This window comes from Euleptes europaea, chromosome 1 (assembly GCF_029931775.1).
Source record: "Euleptes europaea isolate rEulEur1 chromosome 1, rEulEur1.hap1, whole genome shotgun sequence".
Taxonomy (NCBI): Eukaryota; Metazoa; Chordata; class Lepidosauria; order Squamata; family Sphaerodactylidae; genus Euleptes; species Euleptes europaea.
In genome coordinates, this window is record NC_079312.1 from 133,329,149 (window position 1) to 133,357,113 (window position 27,965).

Sequence of the window (27,965 nt, forward strand, 5' to 3'; positions counted from 1 at the left end):
ACATTATGCTCCAATTTACAGGAATCCATCATGGCGCTGCTGGAGCCAAGAACTCATCTGTGGAGTTAAGAAAGAACAGATTAGCACCACAGGAAAACCTTTTTCTGATTATATACCATCCTCCTTTGTATGTAAAGTGGTTGTACACTGCAGAATTCCTACAGAGACCCCACTCAAACTCCCAAAACAGACACTGGAATTTCTTCTGGTTTTTATTTGCCATAAACGTTGGGATTTGTCTAGTCAGACTCTGCATTATTCTAGATTCAAAAACTGCATTGTAACAGGATAGCCAAAGTTTAAAGGACGGTTGGTTTTGCATAATTTTGTTACACATTCTCAAAGGATTTGTGGCTTGCCAAACTTTGCAGAATTAAAAGCATCTTTTCATCTCTAGTACACTGTTTGTACTGTTTGCTCCCCCATACCCAGTTTTCTATCAGCCCATGCCAGGAAACTTCATCCTTGAAAGTCAGTAATCCCCTGAACATACACTTCCCTCAAGGTCCTCACCATCTCAGAGCCGATAGCTCAGACTAGCCACCTTAGCTGGGTGTGTTATAGCCCAGAAATTACGACGACTTTGCAGTTTCTGGAAGGCATTGAAGTTTTTCCTCCGCTCACGTTTGATTTTCTTGCTTTTCTTCACCTGTGGGTACGATAAGAAGAGCTCATGGATACGTGTAACATTCAAGCAGCCACCCTCTCAAAGAGCAGGGTAGAACGGAATGCCTCTATGCAACTAGCCAAGTAGCTGGCAGGATGAATTAATTATTTTTTTTTACACAACAATAAAAAAATAAAATTCAACTACAGAGCTTCTATGACCATCTAGTGAACAGACTGAGTTAAAATATACCTTTTTACATAAAATGAAATGGGAAAACACTTGACGCCTGAGATTACGTTTTATAAAAGACAATATCATGCATTGTATTTACTTTTAGTGGGTAGCTGTGTTGGTCTGTAGATCAGTTTAATTAGGGTCCAGGAGCACCTTAGAGACTAACAAGATTTTTGGAGTATATGATTTGAAGAATCAAAGCTCCCTTGGTCATGAAGGGAGCTCTGACTCTCAAAAGCTCATAACCTAGAAACCTGGTTGCTCTCTAAGGTGCTACTGGACTCAAATCTAACTGTATTTACGTGTTTTTGTCTTCCTACCAGGCCCAGAGACCAGCAAGTCCACAGAGGCCCTAGGATGCAGGATATGCTTTCTAATATATTACCAGGACAATCTATAGAGCCTCTCGTGGTGACCTTATACTCCTGTTTCATTCCTTCCAACTACCTGAACTCTCCGTGTTCTATTCTCAAGTTAAGAGTATTTAGGATATTACTAACAGAATGGACATCTACTCCCCATCCCACAGAAAAACTCTATATAAATAACCAGCCCTTGCTTATACAAAATCCCCGCAGCCCAATCCGGCATACGAGAATTTGGAAGCAAGCACACAGTTGTGATTAAGATTGTGGATCTCTGTCTGCCTGTAAAAGCCCAATTGCGCACGCACACAGGTAGACTGGAGCTATGTGGGCAGAGTAATGGGGATTTAACCATTCCGTCAGTTTTGTTAATTGAAACCAATTTTCCCATGCTGTTATTAGCATTTAAAATAAAAAAATGGGTTTTCAATAGCACATCTCCCCCCTTTAAAAGGTCGACAACAGTACAGATTAGTGAAACCAGTCTGTGATTGAAAGGTTGAGCCCTCTTTCCTTTGCCCACAGCCCTGATCCTAACCAGGATCCAAACCATACACAATTCACTTTCTACAGGTAGCTGAGGATCCATGATCCTCATTATGTCTGTTTGTACCCTACATCCCATCTTGCTCAACAGGACTTTCTTCCAAATAAGTGTCCACATAACAGTAGCCCTAACCTTATGGTAAACAATTGTTGCTTATTATCCTTGCATGTATGCAGAGGCAAACAGAAACCTCTCTTGTCTATGACCAGCTTTAAAGTTCTTGTCTCTAACCAGACTTAATAGTGGACATGTGCTGCAGGAACAAAGATTTTGTATTCTCCCAAGTAAAACAAAGGCTCTATTTAATGGCAAACCAATATGTTTATATTGCCATAGCAATCAAAAATGTATGTTTGTTCAGCTAATGTACTCATTTTGAAACGTCAACTGGATTTGCAGTCTATGGTGGCCAGCTCACAGATGCTCACCTTCCCGCTGTCAAACTCTTCATCCCAGTCATCAAGGACTGTCTGTCTCTGGAGCCACACAGTATCATGCACGGCATCCTGGCTGACAGCTGACACCTCGCCATCCCACGTCAATACTGTGAAACAAATCAGAAGAACTCAAAAACTGTGGAAATGTTGTGTCCTAAGGACTTTTGCTTCTCTCCCCAAGAATTTAGCAAGCACATTCACCAAGAACACATACAAGGCAACAGGAACATCTTATATTCAGACATTATACTCTACTGTAAAACTTGGAGGACTTCTGAGAACATCAAGAACTTCTTTTACTTTTCTATCTTAACAAAATACTAGACTTCACAGTTAGAGAAAGAACCTCCCTTTTAACCATGAAACTAAGGACCAATATGTGAACTGTAGCATTAACTTCCATGAGTCCAGAGTCCACTTCATCAGATATATGAAATGTTACACTTGCACGCGCACACACACACACGGATATGAACATGAGGAGGGTCCATATGTGTGTGTTGGCGGAGAAGGGGGTAGCTATAAAAAGGTAAAGGTCCCCTGTGCAAGCACTGGGTCATTCCTGACCCATGGGGTGACATCACATCCCGACATTTACTAGGCAGACTTTGTTTACCCCGGTTTGCCATTGCCTTCCCCAGTCATCTTCCCTTTACCCCCAGGAAGCTGGGTACTCATTTGACCGACCTCGGAAGGATGGAAGGCTGAGTCAACCTTGAGCCAGCTACCTGAAACGGACTTCCGTCGGGATCGAACTCAGGTCGTCAGCAGAGCTCGGACTGCTGTACTGCAGCTTACCACTCTGCGCCACGCGGCTATAAAGGGAGGCCAAAATGCCCAATGTTCCAAGAGGTAAATATGTTACATTACAGAGCGCAGACTAAAATGGATCCAGTGAACAGTGAACACTCCAGACTCCGTGAGAGCAGGCCACTCACAACCGCTGATGAATTGGCAAAGACAGCTGAACGTTTACACAGTGACGTTGCCACTCCCAGCTTCTACTGTGCCCAAGCCTGACAGTGGCAAAAACAGAGACAAATTCCAGCTCATGCATGTTGCCTGCAATTGCTGAAAACTCAGAAAGCAAAGCATGAAGCTTCATTTACACATACCTGCTACATTCTACTCTCCAGACACATATTGCTTTTGCTCACTTGCATAATATCCACTACAACATACTTCTACTGGCAAACAATCACAAACCAGGTACATGCTAATTAAGTAGATTTAAAGATGCTACATTTAACCCAGCCACCTAGCCTACCATTTCTTGGTTGCAGGTCATAGCAATACACACAAACCCGTCAATTGGAGGTAGATTAAAAAGCTTTTAAATCAGCTTCACACAGTTCTCATAGCATAGGAAGACATTGTGCTCATTCCTGAATGGGTGTGTGTGTGATTCCATAGGGGCCAGAGGTGGTGAAGCCACGCTGACTCCAGAGCGGCTTGCTTGCCAGCGCAGCAAGCCAAAAAAAGAAATAAAAGAAATAAACATGATTGGAACTACCCATATAATTTCATGGGGCTGCACCACAATTTTGCAGGCGTGACACATGCAAAATGCCACTTTTTGAGCCCAAAAGGGGTTAGGAAACTGCCTAAAGGCAGCTCTGCCCCTGGGCACGCCCCTGGAATGCCCCCCAGGACGCTGGCACGGGGAGATACACCGGGGAAATGCCAGTGGGAGGCCATGTCGGCATCTGAGAGCCGTGCTGCCGCCACAGTCCAAAAGAGCTGGCATAAGTCGCCCTACATTGCTTCTGTGCCTGTTTGCATGGCACAAGTGGCCTGGACGCTGGCGTAGGGGTCACGCTGGCTCCTCTGGGCATTTGCCCCTCCCTTTAGGAATGGGCAGCCCATCTGCCTACAGATGGCTCCTGGAAAGTTTGCATTCATTACCTTCTTTTCCATAAGCTTTATCCAAAGAATCCTTCAGCAGCTCCTGGACCACATCAGACTGTCCACGTTTGCACTGAGTCACTTCCTTCTTTGGACTCAGCACATGTGAGGAGTACTTGTCCCAGTGCTTAAGCTGGCTGTCCCAGGCCAGGGTTGCTGTGTAAAGGAAGTGGTAGGGGACAGAGAAACATTTGAGCACACAAGTAAGAGATACAAGTGCAGCATTTGGCATTTTACTTTGAAATTGTGCTAGGACAACCCTACTGGGGGGCGGGGGGGAGGTTAGAGGAAAGAACAGCATTCACTGCTGTGACGGATAAGGGGTTAATCTGCAGCAAGAGCTGACAGACCAAGAGTGGGCGAAGCCAGAGAGTGGACACTCTGAGCTCTGAGACAGAAAGCATTCGAAGCTTGGGACCCAGCCTGATAGAAGGCTGTGAAAGTATTCAAAGCTTGGGACCCAGCCTGGATAGAAGGCTGTGAAAGTAGTCAAAGCTTGGGACCCAGCCTGAGAGGAGGCTGTGATAGATTGGAAGCTTGGTAGCGAGACTGAGCAGAAGCCAGACTGTACTCTGTGAACATGAGGGGTTCTGTTAAAGCCAAAGCTATTGAAACACACAACCTGTGGGAGTGACAGGAGTGAGAATTGGGTTAGAGAGGGCCCATTCTCAGGTCACAAGGGGAATTAGTCTCTGAGGTAGACCTATTCTGGTAGCAGGGAGGTGTGGAGGATTACAGCCACTGAGGTGGGATAGTCAGAGAGAGCTAGGCTGGGGACAGAGACGGAGAGTCGGCGTCTGAATAATAGTTCTGAGGGACAGAACTAAGCTTGAAACGGAATCTGAGTAAGCTTGAAACTAAGAACGAAAGGAACTTGAGTGAAGAAAACATCTAAGCTATTTCTCTGAAGTAATCATGCGTATATAAATCTGACTCTGAGTTTTCCCTCCAATTTCTGCCTTTTCTTGAAAACCAATCTCTGTAAGTTCTGTTCAATAAACTTCCCTGTTTTGTCTGTTTAAGTTAAAAAGCCTCTTGTCTCCTATTTCTCACTGAGGTAAACACTGGTGTGGGACTGGAGGAGAAGGAAAATAATCTCACAAATACACTCAGGCCAACGCTTTTTCCCTCAGCATATACGGCCGGGCTGAGAGAGTGGGATATTGAAGTGGTTGAAAGGGGGATGCGTCATAACTGCACATCAGCAACAGGCACATTCTCCAAGTGCCATAGAGGTTTTAAAAAGTCATCTGCAAGGGGAACATTTCTGGGGGGGAACTATCAACATAAAAATAAGCATTTCGACACATAATTGCCAAATCTACTCAGAGTCTTCCACATCATATCAAATGGCCCACAAAACAATCACAGAATCATAGAGTTGGAAGGGGCCATACAGGACATCTAGTCCAACCCCATGCAGGATCAGCCTAGAGCATCCCTGACAAGTGCTTGTCCAGCCTCTGCTTAAAGACTGCCAGCGAGGGGGAGCTCCCCACTTCCCTAGGTAGCTGATTCCACTGTTGAACAACTCTTACTGTAAAATTTGTTTCCTAATATCCAGTCGGTACCTTTCTACCCGCAATTTAAACCCATTATCGTGAGTCCTATCCTCTGCTGCCAACAGGAACAGCTCCCTGCCCTCCTCTAAGTGATAGCCCTTCAAATACTTAAAGAGAGCTATCATGCCCCCCCTCAATCTCCTCTTCTCCAGATACTATGTAATGTATCCTGGACTGGTCACAAAGTTCTGTTTAGTTTGAACAGTATCATAAGCTTCAGGTATCTATGCAAGGAATTGTAGTGGGTATGGGTTTGCTTCCTTGTGGGAACCACCTTTTGGAGCGCCCGTGCTCTCAGGAGCAGATGCCTAACTCTATCCAACCCGCAAAGGAGAAATGCCATCGAACCTGGAGATAGACTGCAAGATCTTGGGGGTTAGGGGAATCATGGCATTATGTTACATATAGATCAGTACTAATTAATTCTTTGTATTTGAAGGTATGGAAGCTGTTCAAGTTCTTTGAATATGGGTTAGAGATGTTCAATAATGAGAGCAAATAGTTGGGGACTTTGAAAAACTGAAGTTATGGGGCAAGCAGCACCATTTCTCCTCAATAAAATAAAGGCAGGTTGACAAAGCAGAATATTCATCACAACAAGAGCCACAGCTTGGTTCCGGGAAAACAGTGAGGTTGGCTGGCTTAAGACTACCAGAGCAATGTGAACCATCACCCCCCAAATTCCAAGCTCTTTCCTCACACACATATACCCAAGCCCCTCTTGATGCAGGTAGGTCTGCCTTACCTGGAGGATCAACTCTGGCTGGGCAAAGGCCGTTCTCACTTAGCTCTTCTGGGGGGCTGATGGCCTTAGAGGTAGAACCACCCAGTTTCTCCCTCCTCTTGTGCTTGCGGTGCTCGCTCTCTGCAGCAGTGCTGCCTTTGTCTAAACCTGGTAAAGAGAGCTGCTTTTTCTTCTTTTTCTTCTTCAGGCAGCAGGACTCCTCCATAGACGCACGTCCTAGGCAAACCTCTGCCTCATACTGTGGAAAGCAGCTGGGGAAAAAAAGTTATAAAAATGGAAGTCAGATTACTTTAAAATGGACTGTGTAAAAAGAGTGTTAACCGTGTTTACTAAGGAATCAGGCCAAAGAACAGCCTGACTTAACAAGATTTTTGTGTGGTATAAAATATATTAAAGTTTATACTGAGCCACTTAAAACTGAATCCATGACACATGCTCACAGAATACTACGTAAAGAAATGAACCAGTGGGAAAATATGCAACTTCAGGCAAATGTCCTAAATAAAGTACAATTTATTGCTTTCATTACTGTGCAAATTCCAAGTGCTTAGGTGGTGAAAAAGGGAACGTTTACGTCTCATGTCACAGAGAAATACAATCATAGCTGGTAACAACTAGACAATGACTTGGATCCTGCCTGGTTTCTGCAAATGCGAGGTTGGTTTCAGCTGTTTCCCCACCCCACCCCGCGCACACACCCGGCAGCCAAAATTCCCCTCAAAATGCTGTTCCTATGAAACAGGAGGAGCTTGGGGGGGGGGGTGAATTGGCAACTCCCTCCCTCACCCATGGAAATTCGAGGCAGGATCCAAACCAATGTTTTCAAAGTTCTGGGCATTTACTCCTACTAAACAGTCTTGCTTAGCAATCATGTGCTTAGTGATCATGTAGAACCAAACAGAAGTTCTAAATCTCGTAATTTACTTCTGTAAAAGCAGTTCTAAATTACAAAGTGCAAAACCCCACAATTTATATGTGACGAGAGCTTTTATATTATGCCCCTCCTCAGTATTTAATTGTGAAAAGATTTTTTAAAAAACTATTATAACACCAATATTAATACAAATGCTCATTCAGGATATACAAGAGATGCAGACTTGATTTTTAAAAATCCAACTTGACTGCAGAAGCATCCTGTAAAATATGTGCCAGGAGAGGTGCCAGGAAGCAACAGTTCAAAAGCACTGATCATGCTTGTCAGCCAGTGGAGTCAAAGGGCTACTATGAGGCCAAAAGGCCATTAGCATCCTAACCCACTGCTACTAAGGAGACCTGTGTGTGGGGACACAAGCCACAGCAAAGGAACGGCCAGGGTTATGTTATGTCAGCATGAAGAACAGGCCCTGCACTCCAAGAAGGTTTGTGGCACTGCTCAGCTATACAAGCACGATTCATACCTATGGCTGCTGTCAGTCATCCAATACCCTGTCCCAAGGGGGGGGGGCAGCAAACTCTTACCTGTTCACAGGGGACAGCAAAGGTTTGCTGTCTTCCTCCCTCTGCTGCAGTCTCCTTTTCCTCTTTTTTTTCCGGATGGAACTGGTTAAACTTGAACCAGGTGTTGCCTGGTCCTCAGCCATTCCCTCCTCTTCTTCCTTCCTGGCTGCCACCTTTACTTGTCCAGAAGAGGCCAGGATGATGCCATTTTCCTTCAGTTGCCTCTTCTTCCTGGGAGGGTTGGAGAGCCAGGGGCTGTCAGCACTGTCTTCTGTCCTGCCCGGGCTGCAACGGGTACCTTGTCCCTCCCCTGAAGGGCTATGCTTCCTTTTTCTTTTCTTGGAGCTGGCAAAGAAAGGGCCCTTAGCCTTGTCCGAGTCAAAGTGGCTCCGTGCCCCTTTGGGAACAACAGGTGGTGACAGAGGGGCAGCAGAGGGGCAGCATGATTTGAAGCTGGATGAGGGTGTAAAGTTGACAAAGGTGCCGTTGGCTGAGTGCGGAGGTGCTGAAGATTTGGAAGCAGATGAGAGCACCCTGGAGAAAAAGGCACACGGAAAGCTTAAAACCCCCAACACGTTCTGCCATTGTAGACATCCTTGCAGAAACCACTACAGTTCCTACATAAGATTATCAATCCCACCAACGTCAAACATGCAAACCCTGTGTCCGTGGGCCTACAGACAAAGGCCGTCAACCAGGCATTAGAACGCACGGTCTGCTTCCAGGCTCAGGCTCTGTAGGGTGGCATGACATCGGGTTCAGGAATCACTTTGATTATTTTCCCAAGAGGTACCCCAGCCCCCTCTCACTTCCAACATGTAAGATTTCTTTAGAGCCTCCACTTCCATCCCTGTCCAAAATCACCAGAACAACCTTTTCAAACACAGCCATCACAATTACCACCAAACAGGATTGCCTATCCACACATTTCTACAAAACAGGCATGCAACTCTGGTGACTGCAAGTGTGCAGATTTACACTCTGAATTGTGGAATTTATAAAAGCTGTGGCTCAGTAGCAAAGAAAATGCTTTACTTGCAGAAGATCCCCTTCAAAAACCAAATTTGGCAGAGAGTTAGCGTAATAAATCAATCCCAGGTTCAATCTGGGCCCTCTCCTGGTATCCTGGTTAACAGATGTTGGGAAAAGACTCTTCTCTGCCTGAGACCCTCATGAGCCACTGCTAGTCAGAGCTGCCAGTACTGAGCTTGATAGATCAGTGATCTGCTTCCTTATAAGACAGCTTCATACATTTTGGTACTGCATTCAGAACACTCTCACCGAAGAATTGCTGGTGTTTACTGTTAAATCTTACTAACCTAAGGGAGACTTTTGGAATACCAGCTCATACCCAGGCCTGTTTGTCTTTAGGAAAATTCTTCAGGTCACTTTTCATGGTTGTAACGATACATTCAATGATTTCATTTCAGGCAGCATCCGCAAATGTTCCAGTGTTTTAGAGATGAGGAAGAAGCTTCTGTGCCCTACGCTGTTTCCTGTTTCTTCCCTACATGACTGAACGCTATATTCCTACAGATACTTTCTCTCTGTCCCTGTTACCCATTAGTGCTCATCCTGCTGGCACACTGTTTCTTGATTTTAAAAGTTTCCAAGCCCTGCTCAAAAGCAAATAAAGCATGCAAATTCAACTAGTTTATGATAAATAAGTTAAGAGCGCAGAATTTAGATACATTCGTTGCAAAGCATGGATGACACTGAAAAACAATTGTTATTGAGCAATGTCTCTTCTTTGGAGAGAAGAAGAAGAGTTGGTTTTTATATGCTGACTTTCTCTACCACTTAAGGAAGAATCAAACCAGCTTAAAATCACCTTCCCTTCCTCTCCCTACAACAGACACCCTGGGAGGCAGGTGAGGCTGAGAGAATGTGACTTGCTCAAGGTCACCCAGCTGGATTTATGTGTAGGAGTGGAGAAACAAATCTAGTTCACCAGATTAGCCTCCGCCGCTTATGTGGAGGAGTGGGGAATCAAACCCGGTTCTCCAGATCAGAGTCTGGAGAGATCAGAGGCAGAACTACGTGGTAGCCCTGAGCGAAGAGGTACCATATGTCTCCGGGGAACCAAGATAAATCATGCTGAAGGAAGGGAGCAGCCAGCCACAGGATAGCAAAGAGTGGACAGTGCACACAGGAGGGAAGCACAAACCCTTACTGATGTGAGGTTATATAGCTAGACTGTGTTTCCAAGCATTGTAACAATGTGTGGCAAAGATTCTCAGCCCCACTGGGCAGGGCTCTCAATTCCAGAACATACAACAGAAGTATGTGAGAAACATCCGAAGGGCAAAGCATCAGTCAGCAGCTCGTAAATGCCAACAGAGAGCCAAACTCACTAGGGATCCCAGCACTAAAAGCAAACACACTCTACCCATTAAGTGCTTTGAGCTCTTAGTGCTTTCCCCAAGTGCTTTTAATTATTACAGCAACTGAGACATAGCAAGGAAAACTTCCAGAGCGTGCCTGGCGTTATCCCCCAGAAGGGCATCCGGGGACAGCTTACCTGGGATAGCCAAGTGCAGTGGCGCAGACGGGATGGGTGGTGTTTGTGGCGGCTGGTGGGGAGTGGGGCGGTGCCCGACGCTCACTGCCGCTCACTTTCTGCAGTATGTTGTTGCCCTGTAGTTATCGACATAAATAAAAACTTGGTGGTCTAAAAAAGAGGTTTCCGTGACCCAAGGGAGCAGGGGGGTGGAATAAGAAGAGAGGGAGGGGACAAAAAACAAAAAGAGGTGGGGCAGGGACAGGGAGGGGAAGAAGAATCAGAAAAGTGTTTGTTGTTAGAAACAAAGGAAGAGGAAGGACATGTAAGAAGACAGAACAGTGTTAGCAAAAATAACAGGCAACTAGCGTTTTCTCATCTCCCAGTTGCTTGCCAGGGCTCACAACAAGAGTGCTCGCCTGGGCTTCTGAGCTTCGCACATAAAGCCAAGCCGCACCCCTCTCTGGACACACCCTGGCCATGCAAAAGAACTGGGGGGGGGGTGAGGGGACATCAGCTCTACACAAGCATAACCCCCTTCATCTAAGACAAGGCTCCCTCCTTGAGACCATGAGAAAGCAGTTTCCACTCTAAGAAATGAGAGCTTGAGGCAAGCAGTTTCCCTCCAAAAAACTCTGCCTCTAAGCATGGATGGTTCGCTAATACCTGGCCTTCTAAGCTGGCAAGGTGGGGCAGGTTAGAGTTTTACTTGGGCTATTATCAGCACAACACAGACAGTGCATTCCTAAGGAGAGTTACTCCAGTCTAAGCCCACTCATTTCAATGGGCTCAGACTGGAGTGACTCACCTTAGGAATGCACTGTAAGCCTTAAAGTGCTACCAATGGGTCAGGGTGACAATTCCAAACACTCCACCTTCCTTTCACCTCCCTCACCCCACCATTTTCTCCTCAACCAGGAGAGCCCCCACACACACAAACGCACCTTCCTGGCAGAGAGAGCCAGTTTCTTCGCAGGTGGGGGTGACATGGTGCTTCCCAGCTCCAAATTGGTCATGGTAGCAAGCAACGGCGATTTTAACTTGGCAAACTTGGAGTCCTCAGAAATAGGTTTCCCAGAGGCACAGTCCGTTTCCTGAGAGGAGCAGTAGCCGTTGATGCCCACCGTGGCCTGTGGGAGACCCTTGATCGAGTGATGTGCTGGACTGGAGGAAGAGGAGCTGCTTGAAGATGAAGAAGTCGTTAAGGATGAGGAGTCCTTGCTTGGCAGCTCTGCACTTTCTTCGTGAACTTTGCCCTCAAAGTCTTCTGCAGGACTTTCTAGCAGCCGTGAAGAGGATGTCAAGCCCTTGTCTTCCCAGGAATTCTGCTTGCACGTCTCCACCCTGGCACCACCAGCCTCACTGTAGTCCGGAGATGTTTTGAGGAGAAGCTGCTTCTTGGATTTCTTGCTTAAATCATCCAGGAAAGTTGGCTTGTTGGAAAGTTTTGGTGACAAGAAGCCGGTGGTAGGGAAGAGCTTGGGAGGAGGACCAGTCCCGTTCTGAGGTTTGGAGTTGGAAGCAAAGGAGCTGCGGGGCACAGGGACTCCAGATTCCTCAGGCTCCAGGGTTTTCTTGGCCTGAGGCACATCTGGCCTCTGCAGAGAAGAAAGGCACAGACGTTGGAGAGAGATGCACAGAGGCAACAGTTCGGAGCACCAAGATCAGTTTCACAGGAGGAAAGCACTCACCCAATAAAGCCAACTACAGGCTCCGAACCAGCTATCACATACACCCTCAAACCAGCCCCCCCCCGCAGAAGGCATTAAAATAATCAGTTGCCTTGCATATTATCCTATTATTCTCCCAAACAATGTAATATTTTACCATCCCTTAATAGCACAAGTTCTAAGAAACATTCTCCAAAACTGTAGATGAAGCGGTAAACCTGTGCCAACTGAGATTACAGATAAATGTGTATTTACCTCCTCCTTCCCTTTTACTCACAGCACATCAAAGAAAAGGTAAGAGAACAATTCTCCCTGATATCTAGGTTTCTGCGTGCAGATAATGTTTTGTATAAAGGAATACTCAATTATGAGATATCCCTTCATCTGCATTCTGAAGTGGTACAGCCCACACAGAAGAAGAGTTGTTTTTTATATGCCGACTTTCTCTACCACTTAAGGAAGAATCAAACCAGCTTACAATCACCTTCCCCTCCCCACAACAGACACTCTGTGAGGTAGGTGGGGCTGAGAGAGCTCTAAGAGAGCTATGATTTGGGTGAGCCCAAGGTCACCCAGCTGGCTTTATGTGGAGGAGGGGGAAACCAATCCAGTTATGTGGAGGAGTAGGGAATCAAACCAAGTTCTCCAGATTAGAGTCCATCGCTCCAAAACACTGCTCTTAACCACTATACCACGCTAAGTGAGAACTAGTCCCTATACACAATGCCCCAATGATAAAAACACCCATGCTAATCTAACTAAAGTCCACTTTAATTTGCTAACATGCTTGCCCACAAAATGTTGCCAGGTTTTGCACCAGACGTTCCTCCCTATCCCATCTCCACTTGGCCAACTGGCTGAGAGCAATCTCACTCCTGGCTGTAGTTATATTAGCCAGTTGGGGAGGTGAAGTTCCCAATGTGGAATCAGGTGCAGCTTCCTGAGTGCCCGCAGGAAAAGGCAATAGGCATTGTAAAAAGGGTGCTGCTTCCTGAAAATCTCAAATTCTGTGTTTTGTTTTTAACCAAGTTTCGAGTCGTTATAGCTGTTAAGATATAGCACTGGGCCCAATTCACTGAAATCTCAAAAGTCAGAAAGATGACTGAATAAGATTTTCAGTAGTTAGAGGCTGGCCTTCAGGGGCCTTTCCTCTCTCAGGACTAGCAAAACCATAATTATGCAAAGTCATTATGCAATTTTGCTGGAACAATTTATGCAGGGCCCAGAATTTCGATTGCCCGATAGCAACATTTTAATTAATTGATTAATTTTAGCCTAAGAATACATAGTTCCTAAACAGTAGCTGATTTTGGAAACCAGGCAGGCTAGCCAGCTAAGCAGAAACTCACTTTGCTGATCAGTGGTGACGCAAGGGCACCATTGGTCGTGCTTCTCTTCATGTGGTCAGACACAATGCTTGCTCGGTTGGACACCGGGTAGTTGCTCTTGGAGACTGACCCTTCAGGATTCTTCCTGGTGCTCGGGATCCTTAGAAGTAAAGAGGGGAAACACACAACATGATATCCCACCGGAGCCTTGCTCCAAACGACGTTTACACAACAGAGGATGGGATTCAAACCAAATACTTGGCTAATGGAAGGGGTGAGGTAATTTCCATGATTCTCTCTGTTGCAGACCCCCCAAAATCGTCCTTCATGCTGCTCCTGAGGGTTCCCTGTACCCCAAGGAGCATCATTTTGAGGAGATCAGTGGGTTGCTGGGGTAGAGGAATCCATTGTTAGAAGGGCTTTTGCAGGAGCAGAACAGTTAGTCTGGATGCAACCCAGAATCTAGGACTAACGCCCAGTATGACTAGTTAACTGCCCATTCCTGAAAGCCACAGCAGCACTTCCAATGTGGTTTCGTGGCCGTTGCATGGGAAAAAAGCTTTATTTAAAATAAAAAATGGGGGGAAAGTCCCATAGCAAACAGCAATGCTGAGCCACCAAAAAAGGTGATGCGGCAAAGTTATTGTGTTAGGGGGCGTTCCCAGGCCGAAGGGGTTAGGAAGCTGCCTAACAGCAGCTCCACCCTCCAGAACGCCCCAGACGCCTCCTGGGACTCCAGTGCAGGAACTTGCGCCGGGAGAACACTGGCAGGAAACCACACTGGCATCCGGGGGTCCAGCCGAGACCCAGGGGGCCGCCATAAGTGCCCCTACCCCGGCTTCCATGCTAGTTTGCACGGCGCAAGTGGCACAAATGCCGGCGTAGGGGTCACGCCACCTCCTAAGAGCATTTGCCCCCCCTTTCAGGAATGCACTGTAAGCTACCTTGGATGAGAGAACTCCTGGAGACCATCAGTGAACAATAACAAGCAAGAGCTGCGAGAGAGTCTGCCAGCCACCTCTTTCCTTCAAAAGAATACATGCTTGCACTGACAGCAGCTTTATCATCACCCCCGTGTGTTCAGCTCAACTCTCCATTTTCAAACTGACCCCTTACTCCTCTTCCACCCCATCTAGCAAGCGGATTGGGCATGTATGAGCAACAAGATATCCTTGGGAAACAGGAAAAATGGCTAGGAAGAGTTCTGCCTGCAGCTGGTGCCACTTACCTAAGATAGAACAGTACGTAGGCCTGCTGATTGAGAACAACTTTGATGTTGCTTGAATGTACCAAAGAATCGTTCATCTGGTACCACTGCCCATTGCTTGCCTGAACATGGGAGAAAGAAAGGAGGATTTGTAAGTGGCTCCCTGCACAGATGGCCAAGGAAAAGTTACTAGCACTTCAAAGTCTGACATCCTAGACAATGTACCAGGATAAATTCCAGGAACACAGGTCTCTCATATGCCACCAGGCATGGCAGCCAGAAAAGTAACGTCAATGTTCACTGACAGCAATACCAAGACAACCAAATGCTGGAGACTAACTCAGGAGATGAATAATGTCAACCCCACCTCACCCCTTGAAAATTCCCCTCCTGGCTTGTGATTGACTACAGCTGTTAAAATCTTATATTGAACTAGATCAGGTCCTTGATTGTTCACAGTCCTTTAGATGCTGCCAAAATTTGTATTCTGAGAATAGGGAGTGCAAGCTTCAGCAGCATGCAAAGCTCACCTACAATACAGAAGTAAACATTACAGCTTCACATTTTTCTGTGACTCAGATTATGTATCTGAGCCAGAAAATAACCCTCCTTCTTCCTATCCACTGTGCTTGTGACTATGGTATGGGCAGTGGCAGACTACATGCAGGCTGGCAAATTTGGTTGCCAACCTTCAAGTGGGGGCCTGGAGATCTCCTTGAATGACAACTGATCCCAAGCCTACAGTGATCAGTTCCCCTGGAGAAAATGGCTACTTTGGAGGGTGGATTCTATGGCACTATACCCTGCTGAGGTTCCTTCCCCCAAAACTTCTCCCTCTCCAGACTCCACTCCCAAATCTCCAGGAATTTCCCAATGCTACTGGCAAAACAGCCAGCCATTTCTCTCCCTTTCTCGTCCTCCACTCCCTCTTTCCTTGCCTTAGACACTGTTTCAGCACTGTCTAAGGCACACCCAGGACATCCTGGGAAATGCAGTACTCAGTGCCTGACGTTCAGCCATCTTGGACTACATTTCCCAAGATGCTCCAAACACACACTGGATGCTGCCAAAATGAGGTTTAGAGGCACCGGGGAAGGGAGGGGCAGTCTACTGAGCCAGCCATTGCCAGCTCTATAAATTCAGCAGAGGAAGAATGGAGGAAAGAACTGCCTCTCCTGAATTATTTTGTGCTTGGAATGGAGCTCTGAAAAGGCTGAGCTATTTGCCAATTCTGTTCTCAAAAGCCTACTCAAACCGGAGTCCTTCGACAATGCTTAAGCTACAAGAAAAAAACAGCTTATTTATCTATCGTCAGCTTGCTACTACTTCCAGTCAACCCTTTGCTTTCAACACTAACCAAGGAGTCTTAGGAATTGCATATTCTGCAACAGCCACTTACTCTTGCCATTAAACCTCTGAACATGAAGAGATTAAAAGTGCAGAGTGAAACTTGAAACATCAGCACAGAATGGAGGAGAGACGCTTCTAACCACATTCAATCGCAGCTGGATGTTGCAGGGGCATTCACGCAACCCAACATATCAGAAATATCCTTGCAGAAGCTGCAACTTATCCCCTCACATGCTAGACTGCAAATTACCCCTTCCCATACAGCCCATGGCCACTGCAACTCCCTGACAAGGGGCCAACAGGTACACGACTCACCTTGACATAGCAGTAGTAATGCCCTGCATGGCAGCTGTATCCTGAATGCACAAGCACAGCATAGAGGCCATACATGACAGGGTCACCATTGCTCTGTGACATGTAAGGACGGATGTTTAGGAACTCAGGATAGCCCACATCCTGCAAGGAAGGGAGACAAAGTTTGGCATTCATGAGCAACCTATTTGAAATCTCTTTGGTGGGCATACAGGTATACAACTGGGAAGCACAAGCACTACAAGAGAGATACTGTATGTAAGTAGTCCAGACAGTCATTGGTTCTTGTAGGTTATCCGGGCTGTGTAACCGTGGTCTTGGAATTTTCTTTCCTGACGTTTCGCCAGCAACTGTGGCAGGCATCTTCAGAGTAGTAACACTGAAGGACAGTGTCTCTCAGTGTCAAGTGTGTAGGAAGAGTAATATATAGTCAGAAAGGGGTTGGGTTTGAGCTGAGTACTGTCCTGCAAAAGTAATGTGCTAATCATTGTCCTGTAAGTATCAAGATAATGTGCTAATGAGGGTATGGTATGTTAATATGGAACCATTGTATCCTGAAGTGATCTGTTAATGTGTGTAATCCAAAGCTAATCTGCATGGCTATTGTTGAATGTTGTCTTTGTTAGTCTGGAGGTTTTCAGAACAGGAAGCCAAGCCTTATTCATTCTTAAACTCTCCTCTTTTCTGTTAAAATTTGTACTGATGTTTATGAATTTCAATGGCTTCTCTGTGCAATCTGACAAAATAGTTGGTAGAATTGTCCAGTCTTTCAGTGTCTTGGAATAAGACCCTGTGTCCTGTTTGTGTCAGTCCATGTTCAGCCACTGCTGATTTCTTCAGTGTTACTACTCTGAAGATGCCTGCCACAGTTGCTGGCGAAACGTCAGGAAAGAAAATTCCAAGACCACGGTTACACAGCTCGGATAACCTACAAGAACCAATGAACTCTGACTGTGAAAGCCTTCGACAATATTTTAGTCCAGACAGTCAATCAGAAATATGTATGTATACACCCAGGATGTGTCAAGTTATCTCATGACATACAAAACAAGGAATAAAGGAGGCAAGAGGGATTGTGTAAGTGATCCAGGGTTTGAACCCAGCCACTCTTTCAAGGTTTCTTAAGAGGGGTCATTTTAGGCACTCTTCCTGCTTCCAGATCTCCACACCTTGGTGATTTTGCCTCCACTAAAATTGGCAAAGCGCTTGAGGGAGATGGTGAGTACATTCGACGCCCGATGGATGGTGAAGCGCTTGGTGGCTGGCACCTTCTTTTTGCACCTGCATAGAAAAGAGGAAAGGCAACATTGTGAGGACAACCGAGCCATCGTTTAAAAACACTGGATCCTTGACACAGAGGGCAATCAGAGGGTACCCAAAATGCCCAATGACTGCTATTTGGCTATGCAACTGCCCCTCCCACATGCAAACACGTTGAGAATTCTGAGGGGGGTACTCTCCTATACTCCAGTCTAGCCCCATTTGTGCTGCACACAACTTCTAAACAATCTGATGTCAAGGAGAAGGTGGATGTACCCAATATAACATGCACATTTGTTCCCCCCTTCCCTGCTGTTTTGCCCAGGGCTAGGTGAACTTCCCCTCCTTTGCCCCCCTTTGCTTCTACAGCCTCCATTTTTACTAAAAAAAACCAAGCAATTACTGAAGCTGCAAGCAGAACATATCATCTAAGCAAAGCTCTGGTGCTAGACATACACGTCTATTTAAAATGCACAAGCGCTCAAAATGCACAAGCGCTCTTTACTGGGGGTGGGAGGAGAGAGTATGGTGAACACAATAGGCGGAGCATAAGCCTACATGACAACTTACTTGGAACACATGTAAGCATTCTCCCCACTCAGCACATCTGCCTTTACAAACAACTCCAATGCTCGCACAATGTTGGCAGCCTGCTGTAATAAAAAGACGGGAAAAGAGACATTCAGAGGGATCTCCGGCATGACCCTATGACCAGCCAAAGAACAGGCTCCCACAGAAGCTAGGGTTACCCCTACTCAGCTGATCACCACCCACTACCCTTTGGGATATAAGCCTTGGGAAAGCGTTGGGCCCTCTTCCCAGCTTGGTCAGGCCTGCCTCTTTGGAAGGGACATTGCTCCAGGCCTTCCAGCAACTAGGTATTCAGCGTACATGAGATGGCTTTTTTCTGTTCTTATTAGCACTCCTCCTTCTACAGGGAGTCACAAACCCTGGGTAAGAGGCAACGGCAGTGTCTCAGACAGATCGATCCTATGTTACATCACTCTTTGGAATATGGCCTTCAATATTAACCAGTTCTTCTTGGCCCTCAGGTTTGCAACTAGTGTCACAAGAATCTCATGTTTTGAAAGAACGTTTCTAAACTCTAGTCTAAGCCCTCTTGCTCCTTCTAAACAGGAGGTCACAACAGAGAGAAACTACAGGGTACCATATATTGTTTTGCCTTCATTTGGTTAAGCATCCAACATGAAAAACCCATGATGTGAGAACATCATAAAAATCAAAGGTTGTGTTCACACAACTTATCTGCCCCAGGTTTCAATGCTGTTAGGAAGTTGTTGTTTTTCCTCCTTCCTCACAGCATCGCAGTACAGTCACGCACCTCCCAGTGTTCCCCCAACTTTTCTCCACTGTTTCTCAAATCTGCTTCGCTATGAAGTTCTGGGAAAGATCGCAATAAAGCCTGGATGTATGTTGTGTGCCTGGGAATGTTTGGATTTTCCCACTCACATGGCAGTCATTGTCCCTTACACTGTCCCCACTACTGTGGTAAGAACGTAAGGGAGGCCACGCTGGATCAGACCAAGGATCCATCAAGTCCAGCAGTCTGTTCACACAATGGCCAACCAGGTGCCTCTAGGAAGCCCACAAACAAGACCGACTGCGGCAGCATTATCCTGCCTGTGTTGAACAGCACCTAATATAACAGGCATGCTCCCCTGCCCCTGGAGAGAATAGGTATGCATCATGACTAGTATCCATTTTGACTAGTAGCCATCAATGCCCCTCTCCTCCATGAACATGTCCACTCCCCTCCTAAAGCCTTCAAAGTTGCCAGCCATCACCACATCCTGGGGCAGGGAGTTCCACAATTTAACTATGTGGTGTAAAGACATACTTCTTTTTATAAGTTTTGAATCTCTCACCCTCCAGCTTCAGCAGATGACCCCACATTCTAGTATTACGGGGGAGAAAAGCTTCTCCCTGCCCATTCTCTCCATACCATGCATAATTTCACAGACCTCTATCATGTCTCCCCTTAACCGTCTTCTTTCCAAGCTAAACTGCCCTAAGCGTTTTAACTGCCCCTCATAGGGCAGTTGCTCTAGCCTCCTGATCATTTTGGTTCCTTTTTTGTCTCCCAACCACCGGGCCGGGTGTGTGTGTGCTTTTTAATTGCCAATTGAATACTGTTATATTGATAAACCTGTTAATACACAGTTGTAACAGTATAACAGTATTCAATTGCTGATTTTTTAAACTGAAGAAGTCCCAGCGGCCTGGGGGGAGGGGGGGATGGCTGCTGCTGGGGGAAGAGGGTGGGGAAACTGCAGGGAGACCGGCCATGTGGAAGCCCTGTCGCCACTGAGCTTTATCCGCTGCACCCCCAACAGGAAAGCCGTGTAGAAACCACCAGAGACAGTGTTTGCACATTTTTGGTTAACATGGAACTTACAAAGAAGGAATGTTGCATGATGTGCAGAACAACCATCACTGACTGCAAAAAAAAACACCCCTTAATGTATTGTCTCCTTACTCTAGAAACTGGTTAATCCCAAATGTAAACAAAGCCCTTGAGATAATCTCGTGAAGATCCACGAAGTGTGCTCAGACATCCATCGTTTCTGTACCTTTAACGTATACTACCACCAAATGGTTCTCAAGATCCCCTTGACAAACTCCAAAAGCTAGAGGCTTTAATTTTTAACATGAGATTCTTAAGGTTCTAGAAACAGGCCATATGCCAAACAAATTCAAATATTGATTGCAATGCCTAAATTATGTCAGTATCCGCCCCCTTCCAGATCACAGATTTTCCCTTAGCTTGGATTATGCACCTAGAATTTTACTGCTCCAAGATTTACTACAACAGTGGCACTTTGTAAGAAGAGAGGTCCAACTCTATGAATGCTCACATTGAAAAAAATGGTGGAAGTCTTTTAAGGTGCTGCTGGACATTTGTTTCACTATGGAAGGACGCAAGAGTTTCTTCTGCCAAGGCTTCCGTGCTAAGAACTTTAAAGTGGACCATGGGGCTTTCTCTACACCAATGATCCTAAGGGTAACTTCACCACCCTATGCACCCCCTTAAGGTCCATATGTCATCATCCACTTCCCCAGAAACCTTCACAGCTGTTTCGTCCTCTTCATTTTCTACAAGGGACCAAACTCTTAAGTGCCATGTCATCTGCTTATTACATTCTGCTATGTATTAAACATCTTCCTATACCTACTGATACTGCAGAAGTCAGGATTCCAAAGCTACTAGGGGTCCATTCATGTTCATTAATCCACAAGTTTTAGTCACATTTGAACTTCTTTTTGTTTGTCCACCAAGGTTATTCGCTACTTCTGCCACTTTTAAAAGAAGCAGATGAATAACTCTGCCATACCCTGATCTCCAAAGCCACGTCCAGGTAGGGGTCATAAGTGTCAGAAACACTCTTGCACACAGAGCACTTCACTGCAAAGAAAGAAAGAATTATAATTGTTATCACTGGACTCCATGCTGCAGGCACACAGGTGCTGAAACAGTTGTAGGGGGGTCAGGGGAACTCCCAGCAGACTCTCACCAAGGTTCAAAATAAACAGCTCCTGGTAAGCATAACACCCTCAAAGATACTTGCTAAGCTACATTCCTCACCTCGTGATCGGAGGTAGCCACCAAAGATCTGATGCACCAACGTGGTAGCCTGAGTCTGACGATCCAGCCTGGAGACACAAGGGCCAGAGCATTAAAATATGCCACAGCAAGATAGAAATTTTATTAGTCAATGACCAGCACAAATAAAACAGTTAAGTTACCAATTTACAGTCGTCTAAAAAACATCTGAATAAAACATGCTGGTTCATTAGTTAGTATAATGAATGAACCACTTGGTAAGAAAGGAGAGCACATATAATATAACTGTTTGCCTTCATTTTCAAGACTGCTGGTTAGCACAGCCCCTCCTCCGTCGTATGTCAATTGCAGTGGCACAGAATCTAGCAACTGAATATGTTATATCTGAGTTGACATCTTGTAGCAGGGATGACATATGGAACTGTCCACACTGGCTGGAAGATTTATGAATTAGTGGTGAGATGAACCTTTCTCTGATAGCTGTATAATATTGACAATGAAAAAGAACATGTTCAAGGGTTTCTATATATCCAGAACCACAGGAGCATTTTCTCTCCTCATATGGCATCTTCCTGTAGCGGCCTTCCTGGACGGTTGATGGGAGGGCTTGGCATCTGGCCAGGGTGAAAGCTCTTCGATGTTTTGGAATTTCAAGTCTGTTTTATGCCACAGCAAATTTCCTATTGATAATATGCCCCGAGATGAGTTCAGTACGACAGCCTGGGCACAGGGGCAGGTTTAAGAAAAAGGCTTTCCTCCTTGGTAGAACTGCTAGCTCAACACACAAGCTCCTTCCTCTTTGGGTAAGGAAAGCAACCCAACAGCTGAACAGTGGTTTACCAAGTATAATGCCATATCCCCTGTCCATATCCTATCCAACAACATATCAGGATCTAACCTTCCACTAAACAGCCTTCAAGGGGTGGGGAGGAGATTAACTACTCAACTTATTCAATCCACCCAGCTCAGTGAGAATTCCAACCAGAAACAAAGAGTTGTCCGTACTTGGTATAACCGTTGAGACAGGCCTTCTGCATGGCATCAATGGTGTAGCGCAGAAACTCGTGTGCATCCTCCTGACTGCCGAAACGGAAGTGCCGAGCAATCTCTGTTAGGGTGAAGGAGAAAGAGATGGACCTTTGCCTCCTGTACCCCTTAGCACAGGCTCCACAGTGCCAGGAATATACCATTTACACTGGAGTGAAGGAGGATTAGAAATTGCTTCATGGAAGCTGACCCCCTGCAACCCAGATCCCACAGCAAGAAAGGGAAGGGCATCTGCTTGGCATGCAGAAGGTCCCAGGTTCAATCCCCAGCATCTCCAGTTAAAGGGACGAGGCAAGTAGGTGTTGTGAAAGACCTCTGCCTGAGACCCTGGAGAGCTGCTGTCGGTCTGAGAAGGCAATACTGACTTTGATGGACCAAGGGTCTGATTCAATATAAAGGCATGTGTTCAAATTCCAATTCCAATGTAACTAAACAAAATTATGATTAGCACAACACACATATAACATATGGAGGGGGGTTAAGATGGTACTAGCTATGATTGAGGTAGCTGAAAGAATGAGAGCACCCAAATATCACTAGCTCACAATTCTCCCACTTATTTTTGTCATGATTCCAAGCTTCCTTCAGACCAGAAACTTGCTAAAGTCAATATTCTCAGCCTTCCCTATCGTGCATACATCCCAGTGCACGCACAAAAAACTAAGACACAGCTAGGAGTTTAAGTAATGGGGTTTCTGATCGCTTGTCCTTAACAGATTGGTCATGCATGACTCTCATGCCGCTATTCAGTCCCAAAGCTGGGAAGCATCAGCAGGATCTACAAAGGCCTCTGGAGCTTCACTCCAGTACTTACTTTTAAGGTCTCGGATGAAGGACACGGGCTTGATGGCATTGCCACTGTTAGCAAAAGCCTGAATCATGTGGTTCTGCATAATGCACATCATACAGAAGCCTCCCTGGTGGCCTGGAAGAGAGGAAATCCAGAATGATCTCACACACTTCAGAAGAACACACACCCCTTCTAAGGACTGCCGCAAGCAATGGCACAGTGGAGAGGACCCACAGGTGTCTTGAAGGGACCTCAATAGCCCACAGGTGTAAAATTTCCAGAAATTCTGAAGCCATGGGTATGTGTGTGTGGAATCTTCATTTTTACAATGGGAACAACATAATTTTTTGGGGGGGGGGGCTGAAATATAAGCAATGCTTTCCAATCAAATCTAAGCTTCTTTTACTGGTTGAACAACATAAAATGCATAATTTATAACGCAGCATATAAATTGTTCTATTTGGCATATTCCTGCAATTTAAAAGTACAAATGGCTTCATTTTCTGTAGAAAAAGTACAAGTACTACTTAAGAGTTACAAACTGCTGCACCCTATGCTACCACATACATATATTTTTAATTTTTATCATCATATTTTATCTTTCGGAATGGATGAAATGTTTTCTTAAGACCATGCTTTACTTACTCAAAATGTATGTACATTAAGATAATTTTTATTTAGGGCAACATTATGGGACTAATTTCTGTGAACATTGTGGATATATGCAACACTCAAATTAAAAATGCACTCTTGCGCCAAGAGAGAATCTGGCAGAGCCTCCTGTGTTTGTGAACTGCCTGATGTGGATCCAACTTGATGGAGCCAGTAGGTCTTAGCCCTAACCTGCCGTCCTCTTGAATTGACCTTCGTGGTCAACCTTTTGCAGTTCTCTCCACAAAAGACTGTGCACCCACAGATTGGAAACAAGCTGCCCTGCCTTTCGGGAGGCAATGCTAGTACTTAAGGAATATATTTGTATCAAGTATTTTTGATCAGTGAATATGCTACGATCTGTATGAAGACAATACACTGCTAAAGAGATCAGTGTTTTCAATGCTATAAAGTTTAACTGTATGTCCAAATGTGCTGCTAGTCCTATTATAACTGTGTAAGTCTGTTTCTGTCCAAATAACACACTTCATTTTGTTTACTACAACTTTCCTACCTCTCATATGGCAAAAACTAAGACACGTGCTAAGGTAACAGAGCTACAGAAGTCGGTTTCAGGTAGCCGGCTCAAGGTTGACTTGGCCTTCCATCCTTCTGAGGTTGGTAAAGTGAGTACCCAGCTTGCTGGGGGTAAGGTGTAGACGACTGGGGAAGGCAAACCACCCCATAAACAAAGTCTGCCTAGTAAACGTCGTGATGTGGCGTCACCCCATAGGTCAGGAATGACTTGGTGCTGGCACAGGGGACTACTTTTACCTTTTTTTAATCTCTCTTTAGTATTGGGTATACTTGAATTTTTCTTGCAGAAAAATAAAGTATTTGTACCTTTAAATTTCATAAACATGCCAAAGAGGTAGTATATACAATTGAACGAAGTCATAAAATACACTTTATGGAATTAAAACAGTAAAAATTAGTTTAGGAGTGAGTTGCAAGTCAAAGCTAAGTTTGAGTGAGGAAGACCCACCCGTAACAGTCAACATGAGGTGGGGGGAAGCATTTTCCTCAAGGCTGACAAGACAGAGGAAAGGACTGCAGCAATTGCTGCAACAGGTCAGCAGGTAGTTTCTGAAAAGGACTAGAAATGACCATTTCAGGTTCAGAACAAGAACCAAGTCACCATTCCTAATCACCCATTTCCCCCTTTCTAACACATCCACTACCAAAAAAACACCATTCCTCCAACATACGTTTCTTTGCTTTCTAAAAGCAAAACTGCTGCTTCTTCAGTAATACGAATTTCTGCAAGTGCTTCAACAGCGGATTTGCATTTGCATTTTTTGCATTTGAATTATAAACCATTTTGGGAGCTAATCTGGTGCCAAGAAGAAGAGCACAAATGCAATCCTTTCTGCTAAGCAGTTCAAGAGACCAAACTCTAGGCAGTGGCTGAAGTTTCTGGATCCTGCACATTAAGCAGATGAGCAATTTCAACAGGCGTAAAGCAACCTACATTTCCATTGAAAAAGCTCCCTGAACAGTAGCTTTTGTCTATCTACTAGGGCTGTTGAAAACAAAATTTGGTTAAATTTGGTTTCAGGTTTAAAAAGCCTTTTTTTATTTGGGAAAACCCGAATGCCAAATTCCCTTATACCAGTATAGGTGGAAATTCGGCTTTAAATTCGGGATTCCCAAATAATTCGGCCATTTAAGCACATTAAATGCATTTCGCGGCTTTTCACGGCTCCTGCGGGGGCATTTCTGCAGGTAGAGGTCCCAACTTTCAGGGTAGCTAGAAGGGACTCTCCTTGCAAGAACCCCCAAGTTCACTGATCAAAAATACTTGATACAAATATATTCCTTAAGTTAAAGCTGGGCTTTAAAAGGTGGGAGCCCCGTGGCGCAGAGTGGTAAGTTGCAGTACTGCAGTCAAAAGCTCTGCTCACAACCTGAGTTCGATTCCAACGGAAGTTGGTTTCAGGTAGCCGGCTCAAGGTTGACTCAGCCTTCCATCCTTCCCAGGTCGGTAAAATGAGGACCCAGCTTGCTGGGGGTAAAGGGAAGATGACTGGGGAAGGCACTGACAAACCACCCCATAAACAAAGTCTGCCTAGTAAACGTCGGGATGTGACGCCACCCCATGGGTCAGGAATGACTTGGTGCTTGCACAGGGGACCTTTACCTTTACAAGGTCACCCCACACCTCCATAGAGACAAAGTGTATCACATTGTATCTCTGTGAAGGCACTGGATGAACTTTCCAACTCACCGTTTAAAGCCCAGCTTCTCCATTCAGATACACTGGTAAGTTCATATTAAAGAGTCTGCCAATGCATTTGAATGGAGGATGGGGGTGACCCTCCCTGGCAGAATGAATGCACTGGCCTGTAATGATGTGTGGCCTCAGCCTGTGAGCTGTCCTTGGAGCCATGTGCCTTGCCCCCCTTTTTAACCCCCCCAACTACCTAACAAGTAGAGCCCCTTTCCTTCAATATGCCAAAGCATTGCAACTCCATTACTATCACTGCAGCAGAGTATCTGAAGTACTTTAATCATAAAGTGTTGTTGAAGGACTTCAAGAATATTAAAAAAGGGCCAAATAATCCAGAATGATTTAAGTTCCACAGAGAATGCAGCAAAGTATGGCATTATCCTTTACTGCTAGTTTTCAAAGTCACTTTTAAATGGATTTTTCTCATGCAGATTTTAAATAACAAATCTCTCAAACACTCATGCTCTGAATCATTTGTAAGAAGATCTTACTCAGTGGTATCTCCAGAGAATATTAACATAGAGGAGAATGCAATTCAATGGGAGAGTTTAAGTATGCTGTGAAAAAGGCTTTCAAGCCAAAACTACCGTACTTACACAGGATAGAAAATTTTCAAAATAAAGTTGTCTGTAGTGAAAAGTTTAGCACAACTACGGACTGAATCCATGAACAGAGTAAAACTCTCAAGCAAAGAGAGGAGGAAGGCCAGCAGGTTCCCCTTTCCTCCTGTAGCCCTACTTGCCACTTGTGTTCTAGAGGGTCCCCATTCCAGCAGCAGCTTTGAGGGAAGGTCACAGAGGGTTGTTGGTGGGGGCACTAAAATGTTTTTGCTTCCATAAACTCACCTCATTTGCAGAAGCGTGTATTTTTCTCTGAAAGATTTCCCATTTATAAAAATTAATTTTTCATAATACTAATTCATAATAAAATGTATGGATGTGATACTAGTCAAATTGGGGAGATCTAAAAGTTGCAATTAACATTTTCCAGATGACTATCCCTAGAATGCACGAGTTGATCTGGCAAACATCATATTATACCACATATGTTTTATTGTTTTCCCCCCAATCAAATATTTTAGAGTTCAACCAGTTTTGTCCATCAGGAAATTCATTTGAGCTGCTTGTATATTTATACTATATTAGTAAGGCATACTTTTGTTTCATTACCTAAATATCAATCAAACAAAAATGCCAAATCCAATCCCAATCAGTTCAGGGCAGAGAGAACATTTCCCAATTCAAAGTTTTCCAGAAATCCCACATAACTGTTCAAAAGACATTGGGGTTATAGTCAGTAGGATTGTTTTATAGTTGTGATATTAGGTGGCATTTGATTCTTTTATGCAAGAAGATATTATGAGTGCTTCACAAAAAAGTTATACTAGTAAATATTATTGGTTATGTATAGTTGCTCCAGGATCCCTCGCTGATAGGGCTCGGTACAATGCCCTTGGATGTAGAGAATGGAATTATAGCAGCTTCTGCTGGATCCATTTCAAGGGTCAAATCACGCGGGAGCTTTGTGTCAGGGCACCAAGTAGTGCCTCAAACCCTATACAGAACAGAACACTCCAAAGCCCCATCCCTTCACTCACAACTGCGGCTATGCTCCTTGGAAAGCAGGTAGTTGGCTAGAGGTGGGGTGTATGTCAGACACTGCAAGGTGGAGTTGAGGAAGCAAGTGTTGCCAAGGTTGTGGAGACCAGCTCCGACACGGTACACCCGCTCCCATTTCAAGGAGAGACGCTCTACGGGAAAAAGGAGCTTCTGTGGGGCTGGCACTCCATCACCTCCCAGCACGTGCTCAAGGCCTGTCAGAGAGAGGGAGAGAACAGAGAGGAGTCAGCCAAGTCAGCCACAACAGGAACCCACCCAGATCCTTCAAATACAGGTACAAGACAGGAGGCACCTTGTTTCCGAACGGATCCTTCCTCACAGCCTTTATGCCGACTAGAGTTTTCTGTCTTCGGGTTCAGCAGAACGTATTTGCTTTTGAGGCTCTCCAGCTGGTATGAAAAGCTTTTGGAGGCTGGTTCAAACTCAATCTTTTGCAGCAAGACCTTCTTGGCAGAAGCAGCCAAGAGCTTGCCCAGCTCACCATCATCAGCAGAGTCTTTCCGCCCAGGCTTCAGGGCTTCTTTCAGCTTGTCCACTATGGGCATGGTGCATCACCATGTGGCGGCAAGAGCTGCC

At 45.2% G+C, this 27,965-nt stretch overlaps 1 protein-coding gene across 1 annotated transcript; it reads right to left on the minus strand.

Annotated features, from left to right (window-relative positions):
- Positions 1 to 27,965, minus strand: USP36 (ubiquitin specific peptidase 36). Its single transcript, XM_056854085.1, has 19 exons — positions 27,682 to 27,965; positions 27,368 to 27,583; positions 22,914 to 23,024; positions 22,058 to 22,160; positions 21,074 to 21,141; positions 20,823 to 20,893; positions 18,040 to 18,122; positions 17,379 to 17,490; positions 16,213 to 16,353; positions 14,569 to 14,669; positions 13,362 to 13,500; positions 11,287 to 11,940; positions 10,364 to 10,479; positions 7,864 to 8,376; positions 6,406 to 6,656; positions 4,099 to 4,254; positions 2,185 to 2,300; positions 514 to 649; positions 1 to 57 (listed from the first exon to the last, which is right to left on the minus strand). Exons 1-18 carry the CDS (start codon positions 27,932 to 27,934, stop codon positions 518 to 520), a joined length of 3,336 nt encoding a protein of 1,111 aa, XP_056710063.1. The 5' UTR covers positions 27,935 to 27,965; the 3' UTR covers positions 1 to 57; positions 514 to 517.

Bases quoted from the DNA above. Each gene is read 5' to 3' on its own strand.
- USP36 (XM_056854085.1), bottom strand. From the start codon at position 27,934: ATGCCCATAGTGGACAAGCTGAAAGAAGCCCTGAAGCCTGGGCGGAAA. The intron at 23,025-27,367 runs GTGAGTGAAGGG...CCTCTCTTCCAG, and splicing joins CAAGGAGCATAGCCGCAGTT to GCCACCAGGGAGGCTTCTGT. The intron at 20,894-21,073 runs GTGAGGAATGTA...CTTTCTTTGCAG, and splicing joins TGGCTACCTCCGATCACGAG to TGAAGTGCTCTGTGTGCAAG.